This window comes from Bombus pascuorum, chromosome 6 (assembly GCF_905332965.1).
Source record: "Bombus pascuorum chromosome 6, iyBomPasc1.1, whole genome shotgun sequence".
NCBI lineage: Eukaryota > Metazoa > Arthropoda > Insecta > Hymenoptera > Apidae > Bombus > Bombus pascuorum.
Window position 1 is genome coordinate 13,013,703 of NC_083493.1, and position 22,550 is coordinate 13,036,252.

At 40.8% G+C, this 22,550-nt stretch overlaps 1 protein-coding gene across 2 annotated transcripts in view; it reads left to right on the forward strand.

Annotated features, from left to right (window-relative positions):
- Positions 1-22,550, forward strand: part of LOC132907844 (calmodulin-like) — a 60,816-nt gene that overhangs the window by 15,906 nt on the left and 22,360 nt on the right. For both annotated transcript variants that reach the window (XM_060961282.1, XM_060961281.1), the window contains exons 2-4: positions 4,131-4,566; positions 8,544-8,687; positions 18,180-18,295. In XM_060961282.1, the coding sequence (XP_060817265.1) occupies positions 4,224-4,566; positions 8,544-8,687; positions 18,180-18,295 (603 nt within the window). In that variant the 5' untranslated portion in view covers positions 4,131-4,223. The remainder of the gene's footprint in view (positions 1-4,130; positions 4,567-8,543; positions 8,688-18,179; positions 18,296-22,550) is intronic.

The window sequence follows — 22,550 nt, forward strand, 5'->3', positions numbered from 1 at the left end:
GTATAAATCTGGTAGGATGATTTCTCTTCTTCGTAATTGGCCATTTGTAATGCAAACATCGCAGTTTCTTCGTTATCGAACATCAATTATCGAGCTACATACTTTCTTCCCTGGACGCTCCGATGGTATTTCATCCGAGGAAAAATTAAATGTTTAATAGCAACATAAAACGCTATCTCTTGTATGCAGGCTGCGCCACGTAATAGTCGCATGCAAATCGTCAGCCGCGCGTTCAAGTCAGTCCAAGTTTTCTCGTTTCTCGTTCAATCAAAATGCGAGACAGTGTGATCGAGTGCCAGGTCTTATCGCGCCTACGGCCTAACCCTCGTAAACTTCTCTCTTTCTCGGTCCATTCCTTTCTATCGACCTTGTATCTCTGCCGTATGTTTCTCGTTGTACGTTTCTCGCATCGTTGCATCGTGCTTGTTTCTCCTACCCTGTAATTCTTCTCTCAGCGAAAATTACATTCGCTAGTTGCTTGTTCCTAGTGTTTACAGCACCGATTTACACAGCGAACATATCCATTCTGTTTCTCCGCAACCGTTCCGACGAACTCTCGAAATTCGCTTCACGCGTTTTACAAACGCGCTATATAAACACCCTTTGGCGTTAATTGACACGATTTTCGAAAAGCAAACGATTAACGGCGGCATATAATTACAAGTCTGCCAGGAACGCGTTTCCATGACGCTTGTTTACTTCGATCCACACTCAAATTCAACGAAATTCGCATAATTTTGAACGAACGTTTCAGATCGCGCGATTTTTAGCGGAAGTTTCCGATCGCACGTTTTAATTAAAACGTCTTAACCCATAAAATTCCGCGAGACCTGACCCGCGCTATAGCATCAGGCATTCCATTTTGCGACGTCCTCTCATCGGTATTCAAAGAAAGCGTTCTTTTAATCGCCACCAACATTCCACGATCCTGCGGCAAGATTCATGCATCGGCCATTGCGATCGTTAAGTTCCTTATACCCATCTAATTGTCCGTCGATCTGTTAAGTATTCGATGCTTCAACCGTTCGACCAGATGCTCGCTGCTAAGACGAGTTAATTAAGCGGCACGTTTATTACGAGACTTAATCGAGTTAGAACGGTCGCGTCGTCCAACCGATCTTCGTGCCCTCGGACGAATTTCGTGACTCTTTTAGTCCGAGCCAAGTCTCGATATGAAGAACTAGGCTGATATGACTGGCACAGCGATAATAACCACGGCTGCGAACAACGGTAACATAACGACGTTCTCTTCGCCGCTCTTCCACCTGTTCTTCCAGTTGACGAGTAATAAGCCGGTCAATTGGCGTAGTCGTTGCCGCTAATGAAGTTTCCCCTCGACGAGGAAATATCGAGAAACGAATTAAGAGCGTGCTCTGAGTTGAAAAGACTTTCAACGATGCAATGTGTATTACCAATTCATCCAGCGACTAAAAGAATACGAAATGTGAATCGATTGATGATTCGCTAAAGATACACTCGGTAGAACGAGACGGATAATCTGTGTGGTTACGGTAAAATTTCTTCGAGATTAACTGATACGACGTTAGAAACGATCGACAATGATGCAATTTCTGGCTGAAAGTCCACCGGTCAAAACATTACGCGTATCGTCCACCTCGCTGTTGTTTCATTAATCAACTGGATAATGGACCGTCTGGTTGTAGGGGATGGTCGTAATTGAATTATCTACATGATAGATTGCAACGGACAAAATGGTTCTTTTTCTGGTCCCGCGCCCATCTACCTTGTTTTCCGATTTCCTTGTTTCGTTGCGGTTTCTACGGACGTGGCATCGCAGACTTTGCCTCCAGAAGAAATCGTGATTGGTTAGAGGGACAAACGCTTGTTACGTAGTTTCGAAAATGCAGGTTGCTCGTGGGTTATTTTTATACGATAGTGTCAGTTGTCCGTTTACGATCGCAGGAATTTTAATTATGCGGCTAATTAAAGACAAGGTTCGATAACGGCTAATCGGAAAAACGAAGGGATAGTTAACGGACGATTACGAAGAGGATTAAAACCGCTTTTATAATTACGTATCGAAGACGTTCCCCTTTATGTAGTTGGTCAGCGACAACGAGTAAAGAGGAGAAATATTCGTTGGTAGATCTCGACCGGAATCTGAAATCTAATCCAATGAAATAGGCTACGGTCACCTTATCCACGTTGGGTGGCACCGATAAAATGTAATTTAAATCGGCGGACCATCCGAGGAAACGTCGAATCCGAGCACAAAAATGTCAGGACCGATCGGGAACGCGTGACGAGTTAACGAGAATCCGATTTTGCCACTGTCTTTTTACCGATGGCTATGCAGATGAAAATAAATGAATAGAAAAGAAAAGGGAACCTCGAGAGCTCGTTCCACGTTCTTTTGTTACTAAATTCGCGAAACTTTTCCTGTCGGTTGATTTTAAAATTCGAAAGTCCTGGCTGGAGGGTGATCCGCGTAATTCTCGTCCTAGCCATCTGTGTCAGTTGCGAGAAAGCTGCACGGAATTCAATAAATTGGATGTCTTTCTTCTTGTCCGCTAGGATCACCGTGGTTTTTCCGTTGAGCTATCGATCGCTCGTGCGTTAAGAAAAATTTAATCCTTTTTTTATCCTGAAGATCGCGGCAAGAAACTGTTTGCCTGCGAAAATTACGATTTTATGATCGGCTGTTTCTTTCTGAGCGAGAATACGAAATTTATAGTGGTCGCGATATGCGAGCTCGATCTCAGCGGAAGATTAGGGTCGATTCGCGCCCCGAGCGACGGCTCTCTCATTCCGCTGGCAAAAACGCAGCAATTTGGCGAGTCGTCTGATCCGAGGTTTATCGCTGTGACGTGTGTATGTTGTGTCGAACTGACAGGGAAAAAAGCCGCCGGCTCGAGCTTCTTTTATTGTCGCGGGAAATACCACGGAACCTGGCAGTTTCTAAACAGAGTTAAACGCGTCGTAACTTGCGTCCTGACGTTCGAAATGCTTTCAACCGTTGTGCGCTTTTTCTCTTCATAAATCAAGTCTCGAAGTAAGAATTCTATGGCTGTTCTTACGGTTATTAAATCCACGTCTCGATTACTTTCGTTAATAAAGTTCCGCGCGATAAAATTTCTCAATTTTGGAGATTAGAAATTAAAATTCCTAAGTTTAAAAACTGGGACGGTATTACGTAGAAAAGAAGAATACAGGCAGCTTTCGATGAGATTATTTTAATCAGAAAAGAGAAGCGACCAATTTTATGCCAATTTAATAAACTAAATTGCCAGAGTTTAACAAGAGCGTTTCCCAATCGAAATCCAATCGATGTTTCTGTTACGAATCGCATCAATTACTGCCATCAATTACTCGGCTGTTGATATTGTCGACAATATATCTCGCACAGAGGAGGCTGAATGTCAAGCCGACCATCAAGGCGTTCAATCGATGTTCGTAGCTGCAACGAGACACGATTACCGTGAACAGCGCAAAAACACGTTCGTGGCTAGCTTCTAAACCACGCGACCGATAAACTTTGTACGCTGATATGCCTGCGGGACGTGTCTCCAAGTTTATAACCGCGAAACAGCGAATACCTGCCACTTCGTGATCGTTACCCGATTCCTGTACATTTTTCACTCCAGTTCCGTCCGAGTTCACTCAGTTCCTTTCTCGCAAACTGTCCGTCCACGTTATCTTTTTATTATTCAATTTTGGTAATACGTTTCGGGCCAACGTGCAAAATCATCGATGGAATTGCGTGTTATAAGAACGAGCCAATAGATGCGTCTTTCTTCGATTAGAACACATAATTCCGATTTTCTTTTTCACGTAGCTTTATCCAGATCCGTTCTATCGTGTCTTCTGTGTCGCGGTAAACTGTCTGTCCATCGTAACGCGCGTCGTGCCACCTGTGGCTAGCGAGCTAGCTCGATTCATCGACCATCAGAGAACGTTAAATCGTTACCCACGAAATTCATTCGTCTTCTTTATTTGCCACGCTTTGTCTCGCGTAATTGCACTCTATATTCGCAAATAAAATCTCGACGATTTTCTACCATTTCCCTAAGCATTTTCTCTATACAAATTCCTGAAACTCTGGCGTATAAAAGATGAACAAGCGATCAGACGGTTGTTCTCACGAGTATGTTTATTTAAAACGTTTGCAGACGAGACAGAGCAGCGGGACGGTAGCGAACAGCGAGGGACAAGAAGGAACGACGAGCAGCTGTTCGTCGAGGACGTCGGCGGCCACGATAACGATGACGATGACGACCACACCGACAACGTCGACGTCGACGTCGACGATGACAGTCGCGTCAATGGCGATGCCATTTGTGCCTGTGGAATCAGAAGCATCGATATCGTCCAGCGCGACAGACCAACGGCAGCAATGTCGTTGGCAATGGCAACAGGCCCCACAGCCCCATTCGGCGACTTGCCCGATCACGGCCACGTCGTCCTCCACATATTTGTCGGCCTCGTCGTCCACGGAGGCCACCAAGCTGTCAACGAACGTCCTCTTTTCCTTGCCCGCGTCTCCAAAGAGATCAGCCCCTGAATCGTCCAGCAAGACGCCTACTATATCGAAATCTCAAATGAAAGGTGAGTTAGTTTAACGATTGTCAAACGGTCGTAGCAATCGGATTCGAGACATCGTGCGCACAAGTGGACTATGTCTTTTTTTAACGCCAGAGTATTGATTTACGTATTCCAATAATCGGCAGTAAGCTGTCAATTTGAGGAAGACGATCTAACTGGTGACTGGCACTCCTAATTTTTTTGATATAATAATTTTTCAATTTATGGATCTTCCTCTGTTTAATCTGTCTTATCGTTTTTTGGTCGAAAATAAATTATATCGTATTTCCATTTGCGAGGACTAAAATCGATCTAACTGGAGTTAACTTTTAATTCTATAATTATAGAAATTTCTGATTAAGGAAATGACCCGATTAACAGATTAGTCGTAGAAAGGCGAAGGAATTCGCAACAAGGTAAGAAGTTATCGGACTTAATATTTTGTCCTCGCATAGATCTTATGTAAACAACAAATTACTCAGCTTGTCAAGTATTATAATTAGCCCACTTTTGCTCTCGATGCTTCATTCGCAGCCGAGTCCGGCATAGGTTTTTCAAAGACAAGAGAAAATTAGTGGGCAGAAAGTGGAGTGGTATTCGTTTGTAGCCGAATCTGATATCTATAGGTTGTTTGAAGGCAAAAGAGAACTGATAGACAAAAAGTAGAGTGGTATTCGATTTATTTTTACGATCTTTAAAAGACAGATAATCCTAAGTCCGTAGCTGAGAACTCGAAGAATTATGTTGGTGTCACACTCTATCCATATTAATGGCTCGGAACAAATATGACAGAGATTTTCTTTCTGTTTGAATTTCGAGGATTAAATACGATATCGCGTTGGAAAGCTTAATATGAATTTAATCTGACGTATCTCAACAATGTATAACTCTGCTCTTGCGTTATAATTTGGAAGGTGTTGTGGCGATGAAATGAATGTACCTGTGGGATATTATTCGTAGGATTACTTTTGAGAATATTTAATCGGAGATGAAATAAACATAAATCATGATCCAGGAATATATTTAAACCGTGTAACCAAATTTATTACTTTAATAACCGAGCTGGAAGTATCCGAGTGAATTCATGAAAACATAAAACGACTCTCGTTTTAAACGCATCCATGACTTTTCAGTCATTTTCCATAACATGAAAGAAAATTTTCATATATTGCATCTGTAATTAGTTCTGTTATATGATAGAAATACAGAGCCGAATTTCCTATGAAAATTTATTTTATTGTTTGTGAATTAAGTTTTAAATATTATCGTGCCTTTTGTTTCATTACCTTATTATCAAGTTCATTAAAATTAATTATAATATTATTTTAATTTATAATTCCGAGCAAAGACACGATAATTAAAATTTCCAATATCATATCCCTTTTACAGTTATTAATTCCAGCGAATCGTTGAGCAAAAGAAACTCCAAGTATTGTTTTTGTTACACGGCTTATCTTTCCACGCAAATTGAAAACAACCAAACCGTTTTGTATTTCATTTATGGTATTCAGCCATCGTTACGAGCCACTACTTCGTTAGCGTTGTCAAAACAGAAGAGAAATTCGCAAATATGTAGCTACAAGATGGTGCAACCAACAGCTTTTTCGTCATTTCATTGGTACACTGCAATGCTTTCGCGGCAGTTGCTTTTTTTGACATTTGCGTCACGCGCAATCAGAAGTATAGTTCTTCGTGACGTATATTCGTTTAGAATCCGAACTGTCGCCACGTTTTTAACCGGTTTTGTTTTTGACAGGAAATATCACCGATACTTAAGCTCGACTCTTTTCAGTGTTTTTCCCGCGTTTTCTATATGTAGACCGTTAATTATAGAAATGCAAAGAAAATCGACGCAACGTTCAATACATAACAAAATTTCTTTCGTAAAAGATTTACATCGAAATAAATATTAATTTCAAACGAACAACAAAATTAGCAAATATTCGCTATACGATTCTTATACCGTACGATACACAGCTACAAATTAATGATCGGACCTTCGATAAATTTCAAACGCTTTTTTCCAACTGCAAGATCCTTTTATAGAGACAGGATTAAAACGTTGGTCGAGGGTTCGTCCAATGGCAAGATAGCGGGACGTTAAAAGCAAAAGGATGTCGCAAACAGAATTTTTGGATCAAAGAAATCTCGTCTACATCGCTTATTAGAGAAGCGAAACGCAGAAATATGCCGGCCCCTTTACAGCAAAGCGACACGCGCGTCAATGCTGACTTAAGCTTCTTCGTAACTTCCGTTTCGTTTGATATTTTTAAAGAGATCTTTTATACGAGAACATTTTATGCGTGCGATTCTCAGTTAAAGATGCCTAGCTATTCGTTCGAAGATCAGGTTACTTTCTATAGAATGTTTCGTTCGCATGTTTCGCGCAAATCCTCCTCATACGATGTACGGTCGTTGCCGAGAGAAATTACTCGCGTTACTTCTTTCCAGAGACGAATGTCGAAAGTTTACTCTCAGTTCAAGGCCCATCGAAACGAAGAGATAGCTGCAGCACGTGGGAACTAATGGTTTAATCTTCGACTTAACTGCGTCCTTATTTATATCGCCAATTCGACGAATCCTGAAAAATAACTTGGAAAGGACTATCGCGCGAAATATATCGGAAAGAACCATACTTTGTTCCTTAATCTCTTACTTTACCTCTGTCTTTTAGTAACTGTTTAAATGAACTTTATCTATTTCCTGTTGTAACATTGTATTAGATATAAAAATGTTTGATATCGTATCGTTGATTCGCCAGAAGAATAATACGTCTAAAAAATTTATCAAACAAAAATTAATCCTAAACCGAGATGTATAATAATTTAATAGAAATCCTAAAAATTCAAAGGCTATCTAAAAATGACAAAGAGAAGGAAATTTATCTTTATCGATATTAATAATTAATTAATTAATAACAAACCACAAACTTGTTGCAGATGTGTCGATATTATAAGGCGAGGGGTTAATTCTCTTAGATATTGTTGAATTATCTCAGCATCGTTTCCCTGTCGTTCGCACAGGATAAAAGAGAACTACGAAAAAAAAAGAAAAAAAAAAAAAAAAAAAAAGAAAAAGATCGGAAAATCACAAATCCGTAACCGGGTTAAGCAGAATCTATTTGTCGACGTTCCTTCCTGCGCGGTTTTTCTTCGTCGTTACCCATTAGCGCGAAATCGCGGGCATCCTCCGGCTTCACTCTCACTCGTTCTCTCTATCTCGGTCTGCCGCTAGTTGCAGCACAATAGCGCGTGGATACGCCGGTAGAGAATGTGCTTATAGGAAAACCATAGCCGCCGGTACGAACAAAATCAATGGGCCGTGAAACGAGGCTATTAAACGGTCGAGTCAAGCACCGACGATCCAAGTCCGACCAAGCTTGTCCCTTCTCATCGTGCTCGCCACTGGCATCAAACATCGCGGAATGTTATCGACCGAACTGTTTAATCAGCTCGAACGTCCGATCTTTCTAACCCTACGTAACGAAAAAAGAAAAAACAAAGAAAAGAGTCGATAGACGGTTGCGGATTTTACGATTATTTTCGACTCGTCTTCGTGACTTGCGATTCATTGTAATCCAAGTTCTTTGATTGTGCTACTGTCAGCGTAATTAGCCTTGGGGCTACTAGCGTCTTAATCGCTTTTCATTATTTCCTTTGTTATATATATCGCTCGATCGAACGATAGTGTTTCAGAATAATAGATATTTTAATATTGCACTCTGCGAGAAAAAGGTATTAAAATACGGTCGTTGAATCGGAGCTAATTAAAGAATCGCCACGTGATTGCGTCGAGGGATGACGCATTAAGACCGGAAGGAAACTCCGCTTTGTGCCGCTATGCAGCACGTTTCTTGAACGCGTTTCGCCACTTGCCAGTTGTCGCCTTTAATCTTTCCTTTCTACGATGCAACTTTTTTGAATATTATTCATCGAGAAAAGAAGAAAGTTGGAACGAAGTGGTGCGTGTTTTATTAATCGCATTGAATTTCGCTGTTGTAGAGTTCAGGGAAGCTTTCAGACTATTCGACAAGGACGGAGACGGAAGCATCACCAAGGAGGAACTCGGCAGGGTGATGCGCTCGCTCGGACAGTTCGCAAGGGCTGAAGAACTACGCACGATGCTACAGGAAATTGATATCGACGGTAAGCGCACACACATCTAAACCTATGTATCTGCGAAAAAAAACTTTCCCATTTTGAAACCAAGAAACGTCACGCTATTCTGTTAATTCGGCTATGGAAACAAGGCAAAGTAAACGTGGCGTGCGACAAAATAGACAAATGTGTCGAGAACCACGGTGGAACGTGGCGTTAATCGAAAACTTCGCATTAATATTCAACGATACTGTGAAAACGAAAGCGCATGGCGATCGGGTCGAGCCCGGAGGTTCGTTAAAATTCGTAACGGTGTTTCCAATCACCTGGCTAAATTCATTAGCAACACGTTCGAGTGGAGCGCAACACGAGTCCCTTGCACCACTCCCGCACGTAAATCGTTCCGCTGTTGTTGAGATCCTGTGGTTATAGTTTACGAACGTGGAACAAATAGGGATAGCCAGGTGGATTCGTGGATGAAGGTGATAACCGAACCACCGACGAATGTCGCAAGTTTCGTTCGTTGGTGTAACCACGTTGGCCCACTTACAACCTTTCTGCCCAACGGCATCGCCTTAATTGCGGGTAATTTTCGAGAAGTGTTCTCTCGTCCAACAATGGGGAGAATGTTCGTGAGTGGAGCCTCTTTATTAAGCTAAATCCATTTCTCTCTCCCCGAGAACCCTTTCCCATCGTTACACACTTTTACCCCTTTTCGTTCGCCTATAACGCCACAAAAGCGGCAGATGGTCGTTTCGTTCGCTCGTTCTTATTTCGAACCGTGTGGCTTAAAATTCTTGACGGCATATCCGATCCAACCTTCCTATCGTTCCGATGTCTAATCACGAGATTCGTTGAAACTTAAGGACCAAATCGGGGGCCGTATCGCGACCGAAATCTTGTCAGCCTCCTCGATGCTTCTTTACCCTTTTAAAAGAGGCGGGATGGTGGAAGATATCTCGAACGGATAAGACGCAAATTTTCGGTGAAAATTAAACCGCGCTCGTTGTTGTTTATGTCGATTGCTTCGTTAAGTGAACCGAGGCGAGGTTGGAGCAATGGAAGTAGATATTGGTTTCCGCGCCAAGGAGCGATGCTCTCGAGTTCGCCGTACTTTTTCGCCACAATACACAGGGTTCATATAAGAGTATCGGAACCTGTTGCTGATTCCTCCATCGCCAAAAAGGAAATTTCTTTTATCGCGATGCAATTGATTCTTCGCTTTACGATCGTGCTTTCTCACGGTACTAAAAGGCACAAATTTCACACTGAAACTGGCACAGTGATCGAACCGGTCAACTCGTTGATCAATACTTCGTAGAAATTTTATAGATTTACGATTTATGATTTTTGGAAAGTTTGCTTTTGTACAAATGTACGTTATTTCATCCCTTTCTTTTTAATTTCTCCGGTAGAAATACAGGCGCTTCTTTGTACTTTAGTCGTTGTTAATTTCGATGTTATAAACTTCCGATTTGAATGGTACATTGAAATTCCAAGTAATGTAGCAATGGCCACAATCTCGCGCGAGGAGCCTTTATTCAAATGGAATCTGTGTTTCGCGGAATTACTTGTACGTGTAAACAAACAACGACGGCTCATTTCCCATGACGAATCCGAAAGCTGTCGTCGTCAATTGCGAGTCGTGTTTATGGCGCGTAAAATTTTCTCTCTCTATGTAATGTCTATCGTCGCGCGGTAGGTAGTTCGTTTTACGTCGACGAACGGCTTGTTCGTGAAAGATTTTATCTCGTTGACAGGGTTTTTATTAACTATACGACCCGTTGGAAATAACGAAACGCGAGCAAACTCCTATAATTTACAGCGTTATGAATATCAAGAATCATTTAACTTCTCAACACTGGTAGCCAGATTTCGTAACATCCAGATCACATAGATACACCTTATTTATCTTTAAATATCTTCATTCCTGTTTGAAATCTTAGTCGCCGACACAAGTCCATACTTTGCTTCTTTAGTTTCTATTTGCAGTCGTTGCAACATATCCTTTACTTCGTTTTCTTATCGTTTGCTTACTTGTCGCAAACTTACTTAATAGTTTGCGAATTTTTAACAGTTTCCTTCCGTTAGCTTTAACGCGACTCGTGAATACAAGTCGGCCTGCTTTAATCGTTGTAGCTTCTTCAAATAATGTATTTAAAAAATTAATTGGACCGATTTTGCAGTTTAAAATAATAATAAAGATACTCGTATTATCTTTATCTTTCTTCCGTTACTTGAACGTGTTTCTATTCCTTCTATTGTACACGTTTCACCTTCCTCCTTAATATTCCACAGTTCACGGACGTTCCCTCTAATCGACGGATTCATGTAATTCTCGCGTCGAATATCGTAACGGGAGCGAAGAACTCCGTTCGTGAACGTCATCCTCGCCGAATCAAGGCCTGGTTTACCTGGCTTCACGCGGAACCTCGGTAGGATCGCTTCGAATTTCGATACTAAAACCTCGTAGTATGTACGAGTAATTAGAAATACGGATCCGCTGGCGGCCCGCGATACGTCTACGTCTAATCGGACTCGTTTCATCGTGGATGCATCTCATCTCGATGAATACGTTCGCCTGTGTGCATCATATAGCATCGAATAAAGAGAAAACAGAGAAAAAATGGAGGAGAGAGGAAAAATATTCCTATGCGCACAGATACATCGGCGACGGGACAAAACGGAAAGAAAAGCCGAGGGAAAAAATATCGCAAGATACTCCGACGATAGGATGCTCATGCAATCGCTCTGATGCGACATCCATCGCGCCATTGAATACACCCACTCCTCTACGAACACGAGGAATCGTTCTTCCGACTTAGTCGGACCAACCAGACCATTCGTATGGATGGTTCGCGTCACATCGAATGTCAATCGTCAGGTTGTGGCACTTCATGTTGCGTGATCGCAAGTTGCGGATAAGTTGATGTACAAACGGGTAACAGGATGATTCTATGCTGTTGACTAAACGACTATAGCTTCTATGATTTAACAATATTTTCTATATATAAAACTTAATAGATGCACCCTTTCTTGTAAAGGGGAAATTGGTAATTTAGTTAATTAAAGTCCAATCAATGTGCGACGCACGGTGTTTTAAAACGGTTACCTGGCCACGAAAATTTATACCTTTGATCATCTGCTATTCCTCAATTTTTCGTTTTTTTAAATCTCTATATGCTTAAGGATCCTCAATTAAGATGCTATTTAGCTAACGGAAACTGAAGGAAACTGTTAAAAATTCGCAAACTATTAAGTAAGTTTGCGACAAGTAAGCAATTGGCAAATAAATATCATGACCAATAGATGTTTCTTTTTCATAAAGAGACAATGTTTACTGTAAATTGTTTTATTAGTTTGTCCGAGAAGTTTCTCTCGTTTTATGAGAAAATAATAGACGTACAACGTTTTTCGTTTTATATTATTTTATCGAATTACGTACGATCCATTTTGTTCTGTTGAGATAAACACCGTGACATTTCACAGACTTGATTTCACGTTTGTAGGAAGCTGCACTATTGTAAAAAACACGTTTGCGAAAGAAAGACAACCTAATACATCTCCATTTTCATGTTTCTAACAGTCGGGTTGCATGCCACGCGTATATTCCATCGTTAAAACCATAATCCCGTCAAATCCTAAAGCGTCCCCGCTGCGAAATCGCAACAACGGCGCATCATCCGTGTGTACATAGCCTTAGTCGGGACAACTAGATTATTCGTATAAATGACTCGTGGAATGTCGAATGTCGATCGAATGGCACGTCGCATCGCGTCCTGATGTTTGGCTTTTCGCACGGACGTTCCGACAGGTCGATCGGCGGCGGCCAAAACGAGTTACTGCTACCTGTAACTCGAAGACAGGTTTTCGCCGATGGGAACATTATTCATCGCTGGAGCAGTTTTACCGCGAGAAAGTTGGAGAATCGGGACATAAATTGATTTTTGCAACCCAGTAGTGTTGTCGGTTATCGCGCGGGCCTCTGACTTTCGCGAGAGTCAGCGAATGTGAAAAATTGACTGAAGTCTCCGCAGATTGTTCTATAAATCGTAGTTAGGGATAAAGTAATTGGACCGAGGGATTGAAAACAAAAGCTTCAGGTACCTTTGCTCGATTTAACACTTTGATTTATTCGTAGTCGTACTGTGCTTATTTCAACACGGTTTTGGTTGTTCGGTATCCACCTGAAAACTGAAGGTTCCTCGTGGTCAGCTCATCGTTACATGTTCGACGTCTAAACACTGAGACGTTAGTTAAAGTGCTTTAAAGTACTGCGGATAACAGAGTTTTTTGAGTCTTAGACTATTAGAGCCTTGTACGGGAGTATAATTACGACAATGATTATCTCAAAAATAACAGCTTGTTAGCAGTCTTCTCTAACAAGAGCGAGAATACGTGTGAGTTGTTTTAATGCAATAGCAGCGCTAATGATCTTGGCAATCGACGCGACTTCAAATAATAATAAAAAAAATGCTTCAAGTTCGAATTTTAGTTTATCTCTTAAATTTGATTTACAAGTTGGCTTATAGTTACCAAAGTTTTACGCGATACAGCATGCAGATATATCAGGTTTAGCTGTTATATTTATTACATTAAGCGCTGCGAATGTTTTTAAACAAATTCCGTGTTGTTCCAGTGGAAATTTCTTGTTGAGAAATTAGTATCTAATTGCAAGTATACGTATTCGTCTGTGGTCTATTCTAGAACAGCGTGTGTGTAGAATGGTAGATCAAAAGTTAGTCGAAGTTCATTTTAAAAATAGACTTTAGGTTGCGATCGATCCACTTCAACGAAGTGTTAATTAAAATTCGTGACGTCTGCCGTGTTTGCGGAACGAGACTTCGTGTTAGCTTCGTGTTAGCCTCTCGTGCTTCATACATATTTTTACAAAAATGCAATTCAATCATACGCAATTAATATCAAGACACCAACAATTCTTTCTTTTTTCCACGAAATTAATTTTAATGCTCGAAACGTTTTTTATGAAAATTCCTCAAAGTTTAAAATACAATTGATACCACGTTTTATTAAAAACGAACGACAGTGTCCTGGAATTTTCTATGTTGATGTTGCACCACTAACCTTGTTCGCGCATTTAAATATCGCTGCAACTAGTTATTTCATTAGCACTCGAAGTACGTGTCAGGAAATCAGTTACCATTAAAAGTGATTCGTTCGATAGCTTTTCGATCAATGAATCGTCACCTATACGTGTGTATACAATGTTTCAAATCCACCTTTACTTTTCCCCACGATATCTAAATCTGTTTGTGTAACTGCATATGAGAAAATGACCAACATTAATCACCGTAATTGCCGACATTCGAAATTTACGACAAAAAAAAAAAAAGAAAAAATGAGAAGATTAAAATGTTACATAAAATCAGAAACGCAACTACTACGATATAACGTGGCTTCCGCGAGACGGTTTCGTTTTCGGTAATACGAGTCTGGTTTTAAACCAAATCGTCGATAACGATTCGCCACTCTGATTTGCAAAACGATTGTAAATGGAACAGTGATTCCATGAGGTCCAGTAAACAACAAAGCCTTGAACGACTATTTCATGTACATATTCCATTTCAAACGGCCATTTGATACACAAACGAAAGAGGCGTGTTTCGTCACAGGGGTATATTAGGTTCCGTGATCTCCCTCTGTCCATCTTTGATTCCATTTTCCGCAAGAAATATCGATACGACGTCTGACTCGACGGCCACTACTACTTATTTCACACGACACATATTACGCTCGTTATTTGTTTTTTCACGAACGAAAAATAAAAATATATTTTATGTATATCGATATGATCGTAAAATATCATTGTAAGAATGAGATCGAAAAACATCTGCCCGGAATCTTGATTTCACGAGTATGCCTCTATTTATAGGGATATGGTTGAATAACATTCTTCACGGTTCACGGTTAAAACGAATTGGATGACCACAGAGGATGCAACCAAGGTTCCATTCCATTCGTTCGTCTTTTACGTTTTTCTCATGATCCGAGGGGAACATCGTTCAACAAATCCTGGCTTATTTAGACCTCGATCTATTTCTTCGTTTATGCTTGCATGCCGTATTCCGCTTCTGTCGAACGCACGACGAATTTAAATTTGCCGTTTCTGCATCTGTAACGAGCAATCCCCTGAGTTGCTGTCACAAGCTCTATAAAATATTCCGCTACTCTTTTTTCCCCTTTCTACTCGCCCCTTGTGACACGTTTATTCGCGCGCAATTATTCACAAGTTTAGCGATGTTTACGAATTACGGAAAATCCATGGACAGGGGGCGATCGAAAGCCCTTCTATTCGTCGCTTTAACGCGAACAAACGAAAATAACTCTTCCTCCTGAATATCAACGGTATTGCGCGATTTAGAGTGAAGTATCGTTTCGAGAGGGATTGTAAAATGTATCAACAACCAACCGTTTGCTTTTTCGCTGGCAAGAATTCCACGATACAATTTATTTCGAGAGGCGAAACGGAACAGACTCGGCTAATTTTCGAGGAGAACGTCCGTTTCCCGTTTGTGTTTCTCGCCACGCTCATTGTCGATGAAGTCGCTAACTTACGACGGTGCTCCCTGCTCAAGATGCGTCAAGAGATTGCAAAGTGGCGGCACGGTTACTCTGGTTACGTCAACCGTACGTCCCTGGAATTTACCATCTGATGTCCGGATAGGTAAACCAAGAGCACTTCGCGTGAACAGTGTCTGTATGTATGTTGCGTTTACGTGTCTCACCGCGCTTGCGTTTACGTGTAAGTATACTATAGTATATACAGAAGCGGAACAAACGGAGCGCCAAGGCGAGCGGTTAAGCGTGACGCAGTTGCGCGAGTGCAAAGGTAACCGAGGCTCCTCTACTGCCAGACTATTAGCGTATCTCGACAGACTGCATCGCGTGCTTGTTGGCCTTTTGCGCAACGCCCTGCTTGCAAGGCGAGCACGCGTTAATTCGTCGTAACAATATACTAATTAAAACTTGGCCATCCGCTTGAATAGCACGATCGTTTACACTGTACAATCCACGGCAACTATTTCACGCGTTGAGGTCGTTTCTCCATCTCGGCGCGTTCCCCGATTCCGTATGACTCATGTAATTTTTAAACGCAAGAAGCTATTTTATTTTACAAAATTTTTCAAATGTATCAACGGGAAAAATATTCGTTTACTTACTTTATTCATTTATTATCGATTAACGGCCTATATTCCAATTATATATATGCACTACATGTCAGTCATATAAACAACGTATAAAAGTACAAACACAATGTTAAGTCGCTGTCTGCAACGCGAGCTTGCACAAGGGGCATTTTAACGAAGAGATATTTCCGGCGCAGAAGTCCAGGCACTCGGCAAAGTAGTTAGCATATACAAATAGCATACAATTAGCAAATTAAGAATACACGGTACACAAATCCAAGCTGTTGAACGTACATTGTTAACATAAAAAATATTATTTCTCCTACTATTCTTAGAAGGTACGCGAGTATTATTCATGCTAAGGAATGGAAAATCAATATCAGTGGTAAAGGTTTTTTTTTTTTAAAGAATAATCACGTCACGTATCTTCCTTTCATCTGCAAGCGATCTCGTATTAAGCGTACCAAGATCAGCCTTTGTATTGCTAATTATAGTTAGCAATATTATATCGCCAAAAATTCTTTTTAAATTACGTAATTCGTTGGGTATTTCAAGTACAATCGGAATGTAGCTTCGCGATACTGTCGTTCATTGTCCGTTATCAGGGCAGGTTTCATTGTTCTCATCTCTTTCTCTATACACGCTGTTATACAGTTATGTAGTTTTTAGATAGATTTTTTGTTTAATTGAAATAGGTTACTCGGAAATTGATAAGCCGTTGGAACGTCCGACTCCCACTCAAATTTCCGACCGATAATCCAATTTGTCGACAAAAAAACGAAGGAAAAGCGCGTTCGAATAATTCTTCACGCCCGGGCGTTTAATCGCTCGAACAAACGAACGTTGCTTATCTCTGTACACGTACGCGATAACACGACGTGCATAAGTTCACGTGGACACGAGGCTGATAATATTAGACACGTGATTGCGCACGTTTTATGTGTAGACGCGTTCGAAATCCGCCGGATTTTAGAAACATAATCGCGGCGTGCTCGCCCGGAATAATGTTTCGACCGTCTCAGGAGGACGAGAAATCCTGTAACGTCACAGAAAATTGCCGAGTTTCGAAAACACGACAGCTTTGCTCGAAGAAGACACGTACGAGTTTTATAGGTTGCGTTTTGCCGTATCTTCGACTTTTCCAACGGATACGTTTCCGTGCAGATAGCGCTGCACCCATGTTTTACTTGACATCCTTTACAAGTGGATACGTGCACGAAATTCAACGCAATTATTCCATTTAAATACAATCTACCGGATGGCATAATTAACAGTGAATAATAATAATAAAGGAAGGTTGCCTGACGTTCTTAATTAAATAAAATTTTCATGTATTTTTTACAGAATTCCTATAATTTAATTTCTGCGCGATTCTCGTGCAATTTTTAAACGCACAACAAATTATTTAATCCTTCGCCGTTTCATGTAGCGTCGATAGAAATATTATACCATGAAAAATTTCTTGCCATGAACGAAGAATGAACAATTTCAGTACACAACAAAATTCCCCGCCAATCACCAGAAGCTCGAAACAACAGCCATTATACAGTCTGTACACACTAGTCGTTTGTTTGCTCGAGGGGAAGTGGCAAGAAGGTGCTTTTCTATCCGAGACTGTGGTTATTTATTTAAAGATGAAGGATACGACCAGAATGTTAGCTTTCGATGGTCTCCCGTCATGGAAAATTGTCACACTATTGAAAGCTCTCGGTGGGTTCTCGTGTATTTTCGTCGGTGCTTTCTCGAACGTGTTTCCCACGGGAATTATCACCGAGAGAATTTATATAGTTCCTTAACCACGGAATTTTTTTTCTTCGTATATTTCGTCTGCTGTTCCATATTTTACACGCTGTTGCACGATCGCGATAAAATAGGCGGCGAGGGAAGGGGAGATAGAAAAAGATACAGATAATGGAAAACGCGATTTTCAGGACGGGAATGCGAAAAGCGTGGAAAGCAGCTTTCGTGTAAGAACGTCGAGCTTACATCCGAGTCGTGAAGTTTGTTAATCCGTCGATGTCGCGGCTTATGTCTTCTCATACTTTGCAACGTTCTTTTCATTCTCGGTACGAGAGTTTCTTTTCGAGTGGTAGTTTTGAAGTAAACTGAATCAGAATTGGGACCGTAAAAGGCGGGAATGATAAAATCTTTCTTTTGCACGGGTGAGAGATTGTATCTAGACAGGATGAATAGCGTGTACGCTATAAAGCCTCATTTTTTTCTTTTAAATAGTTGTAACAGAAAAACGAAAAATGTAGAAATTCCAGTAGAACGGCATTTGAGAATAAATGGTAGCTATGTTGCTGGCTGACGCCGAAAAAAATTCTCTAAAAAAAAAGAATGAGACGATGTTGATGTACATGATGCGTTCGTTTTGTTTTTGTCATTTTAGGAGATGGAAATGTCAGCTTCGAAGAGTTCGTGGAAATCGTGAGCAACATAGGTGCGAGCGAAACCGCTCCTACCGATCAGGATCAGGAAGAGCAGGAGCTGAGGGATGCGTTTCGGGTACGTTTGCCTTTTATCTTTTTCCCTTTGTTCCTTGGAATCTCCACTCCACGCTGTTTCAACGTGATTGCCAGCATGGAAAACACGATACAGATACGATTTCACTGAACGACCAGCCAGTTTCATTTAACTATTTAACAATCGCTTGATATCGTTTTGAGTGTACCCGCCGCGTTCTCCACACGGCCAATCTGCAATGGATCATTTCAAAGTGTTCTGACAGCGTGAATTTTCCTATTGAAATTATATAGAGTCACGGCAGTTAACGAACAGTGATGGAAATCGATAGATTAATCTGCGTGTTCACAGCGAAACGTCAAGGGAATGGATTTATTAGTCGAGCACGAAGGTGTGAGATAATGTTAATCGTAACGATAGACAGATTGATAATTATTTTGAACTTTGATGAAAATTAGCAGGAAAAGATAAGAAGTTGAAAATTGTGAAAAATTCAGATTCAAATAATCAAATAATCCCAAAGATCGAAGATTGGAGAATTTAAAGATTTAAAGATATTTAAACGCAAAATCTTACACGTTCAAATGTACAATATTAAGCGAACTAATTAAAACTTGTTAGGTTTCCGATGCTGAAATTAAAATGATCACGTGCAAGGGCAAGAAAATCGATTTATGTACGAATTACCTGATCAACTCAGGGTCTTTGCTAGTGAACGAGATACGTACGAATTCGAGTCTCGTGTTTGCCAGCGCTGAAATTTTCGGTACACGTCCGCTCGGACAAGATATGTATAAAGCAGCAATGATGCCGGTAGTTTACATTCCCCTGTGCATATATGTAGCATAACATAGTGTTTGTACGTGAAAGGTAGCAGGTCCCTTAGGAAAAATAAATCCTTGCAAGAACAAAATCACGAGAACAGCGTCACGCGCGGAATCGTGCTCGATGCTGACACCGGTTTGTTGTCTTCCGGTAAAGCAGCGTCAATGTGACTAGCTTCTGAGAGAGTCGAAGCGTAAATCCGCTTAACGTTATCGAATCACAAGTTTCCCGTTTTCTCCTTATCGAACGATATCCTTTTCTTCCATCTATCTTCGATTTATCACAAATTTATTCGGAACTAAGAGAGTTAACGATAACGATGCAACGATACGCGACGATCTGTTGAAGGAATCGTCCTCGAAAGAAACGTAGAATTATCACATCTGTCGAAAGTCTGCACTTTCTATTCCACTTACATGGAATTGAATCCGTCGAAAGGAAGGTTAAAAAATACGACGATTGAAACAGTTAAGTCGATCGCGACATCGAGGACGCGGCTCTTTGTTCCCGTAGAACGACGACGCGGTTTGCGTTCAACTGGTCCGTCAAGCGTATCGTACCTATGCTTCAATACAAACGTTAATAATAATTGTCAGATAACGAGTAACGAACGACAGATTTCGTTCCAAGGCACAAAGCTTTTGCGCGCAGCAACTGCGGAAGTGTTCTACAAAGAAGCCACGTCCGTGTCGTTCCGTCCCGTTCTGACCAATTCCAATTAATTCTCGCACGCGCGCCACGAATTTGTCCGACGAACGCGCAACCGACTACCTTTGTTCGAATGACATCGAATATACCACGCGTAGGCGGCTGCCATTTTTGGAATGTCTCTTCTTTGCAAGAACGTTTCTATGCTACGAATGAGTTAGTTTGGTAGAGTAGTTTCGGCTAATGCTTCAAATTTTCCGCAAGCTGACTGTCCTAGTTAGCTTAATCGTTGCATCATTAACTACAGAGACGAGACTAGGAATTTATTGATCGTTGGATAATTGAATTATCAAGCTATCGAAGCGATCCACTGACAAATAGTAGATTTTACTTTGTGCCAACGGGTCCGCGAATATCTCAAAAGGTTCGAGCAATTAGTTCCAACGAACGAATCTTTGACTCTCGTTTGATCGCGAAAGACATTCGAAGAAACGGGATAGCGAATGCCTCTTTGGTGTTCACGATGCTTCTCGCGAGACGGACGAGACACTCGCTTTCGTGTTTTATATCCTTTGAAAAGCAACGCGACATGTCGGCAATTTTAAGCTGCTATGCAGCGATGTGCATTAAGTGGAAGTTTTTCATTCGACGGGAGAAATTAGATTCGTCGATGTCGTGTGACATTTGCACGAGACAACGCACCGCTTTATTACTCTGAGACGCTTGTTTCCTCGTGGGTTGCTTTTTTCCAAACGATCGTCGCATTTTTATCGACTCCGCTTTGTCTCGCTGTCTTCCTCGATGTTTGCGGAAGATCCTTTCCTTGTGCGGCAGAATAAACACCGATAGCTTGTACTTAAACAACGATAATGCGACTGGATATTGTCATTCACGATCGTGGCTCTTAATAAACTGTCTAAAAATGGAATAAAACGTAGAAGTAGGATAGAAGAAACGGAAATATAAAGAATAACGCGATTCTCATCTAGCGAAAAGAAATAACAATTTTTCACCAGCTTGTTCTTCCCCTGCACGAGTTTCTAATGCTCTCTCGTTTCTTGCACCATGCAAACGTTTGCAACCTGTTCGTCGGTGATTTAGAACGAGCATATATTCTCCTCAATGCCCAGATTTGATTCAGGCGAAGAAATTTTAATCCAATGAATCCACATTCGCTGAAAGAAACGAGCGTTTCCCGAAATAGCGTTAATAACGGAACGATGACTGGTACGACGTCCATTTCCAAGTTCTAATTGATAAATTGAAGTCTAAACAAGTTTGTCTCGGCGACGAAGCCTCTTGGCTATTGCGCAATACGGAATGGCTCAAAGCGTCCAGCTTCGAGTAATTTAAAATTCCTTCGAATCTAAGTTTTCCCATTTGTGCCACGAAATCCATGAATTGTGTTCCTCAACGAGACCTCCTTTCGTTGACTTCGTAACGGGTTTCCTCTCTTTTCGCTAAACGGCGAACACAGCAGTAATTGAAGAAGAATTTCTCGCAGCTGAAACTACGCTGGGTCTGCTTCTCTTTTTTCCTCTCTCTCTCTCTCTCTCTCTGTGCACACTTTATAATAATTTCAGGCGACAGGGGGAATACTTGACGAGCTGGATAAAGCTCAAAAGCGGTCAGGATCAAAGAGGATAGTAGCCGGGTTAGAAAGTTCTTGGCCAGGAACGTGGCGGCCTCCGAATTCGAAGCGGGCGACACTGGTTGCAAGATTCAAGCTGAATCCTTCCGGATCATCATCGTTCTTCTCTGCCGCGAGAGAAGTTGGTCGCGCATCGACCGAATAAAGAAGGTGACAACGAGAAAACGAAGAAAGTTTCAGTCTCCTCCGCGCGTGACGTAATCAAACTCAGAGCGAACCGATGGGATTACGTTGGTCCTTGCAAATCCCCGTTTAACGTTTCGTACCGTGCACCCGCCTCGTTTGTCGTTATCTTAATGAAGAAAGCGTGTGCCACATTCGAATAGTTTTTTCGAGAGATTTTCCCAACAATGTTTCATTTCGAGGATAGGTATATCGAACTCATGAGCGAGATTGTACGGCTTACGAAAGTATCTGAACACTTATCATAGAAAACTTTCACGTACGTATTATATGTATAAAATATATTAATATTTCGTTATCTACGTGAGATAAATTTGTCACGGTTACACTGGTAAAATTTGAAATCAGTTTGGAAAATATTCAGGCTTATTGATATAATCAATTTTATTTTATTTATTGGATAATTGGATATTGAATTATTGAATAATCGATTATATAAATACCTGTGTGATCTCTATAAAATAAAAGCTTGCACTAGATATCTTGTAGATTACAAATATCTTCTAGGCGGATTTTCAGATTTATTCCAAACTTTAACAACATAACCGTAATAGTTGAATCTTATTACAGTATTAATGAAATTAGCAAAAGAAGACAAAATGAACAAATTAAAAAAGATTTAGAATGTTTCCTGCAATACAAGTAATACATTTGTAAAAGGTATTTATAAATGTTTGAATAACTTTGCGAACTACTATATTTTTCTGATGTATTCTTCTCTTTCTAATATTTACTCCCTTGTCGCGCTGTTATTGAACAAATTGTTAAAACAACAGTTTCGCAAACACGTAACTGCTGTTTTTCAATTCTGTGCGGTGTATTACGCTGTATTATGGCGCTTTAAACGTAGCCATAATGGGATATGTTTTTACAGGTAAAGCTGTTTGAGATCTTGTATACTGCAAGTTTGTAAGTTTGTTGAGGCATTGTTGATCGTTAGAATTGCAAAAGCAACAAGTTTCCGTGTATCGATTTTACAGTCCACAAAAC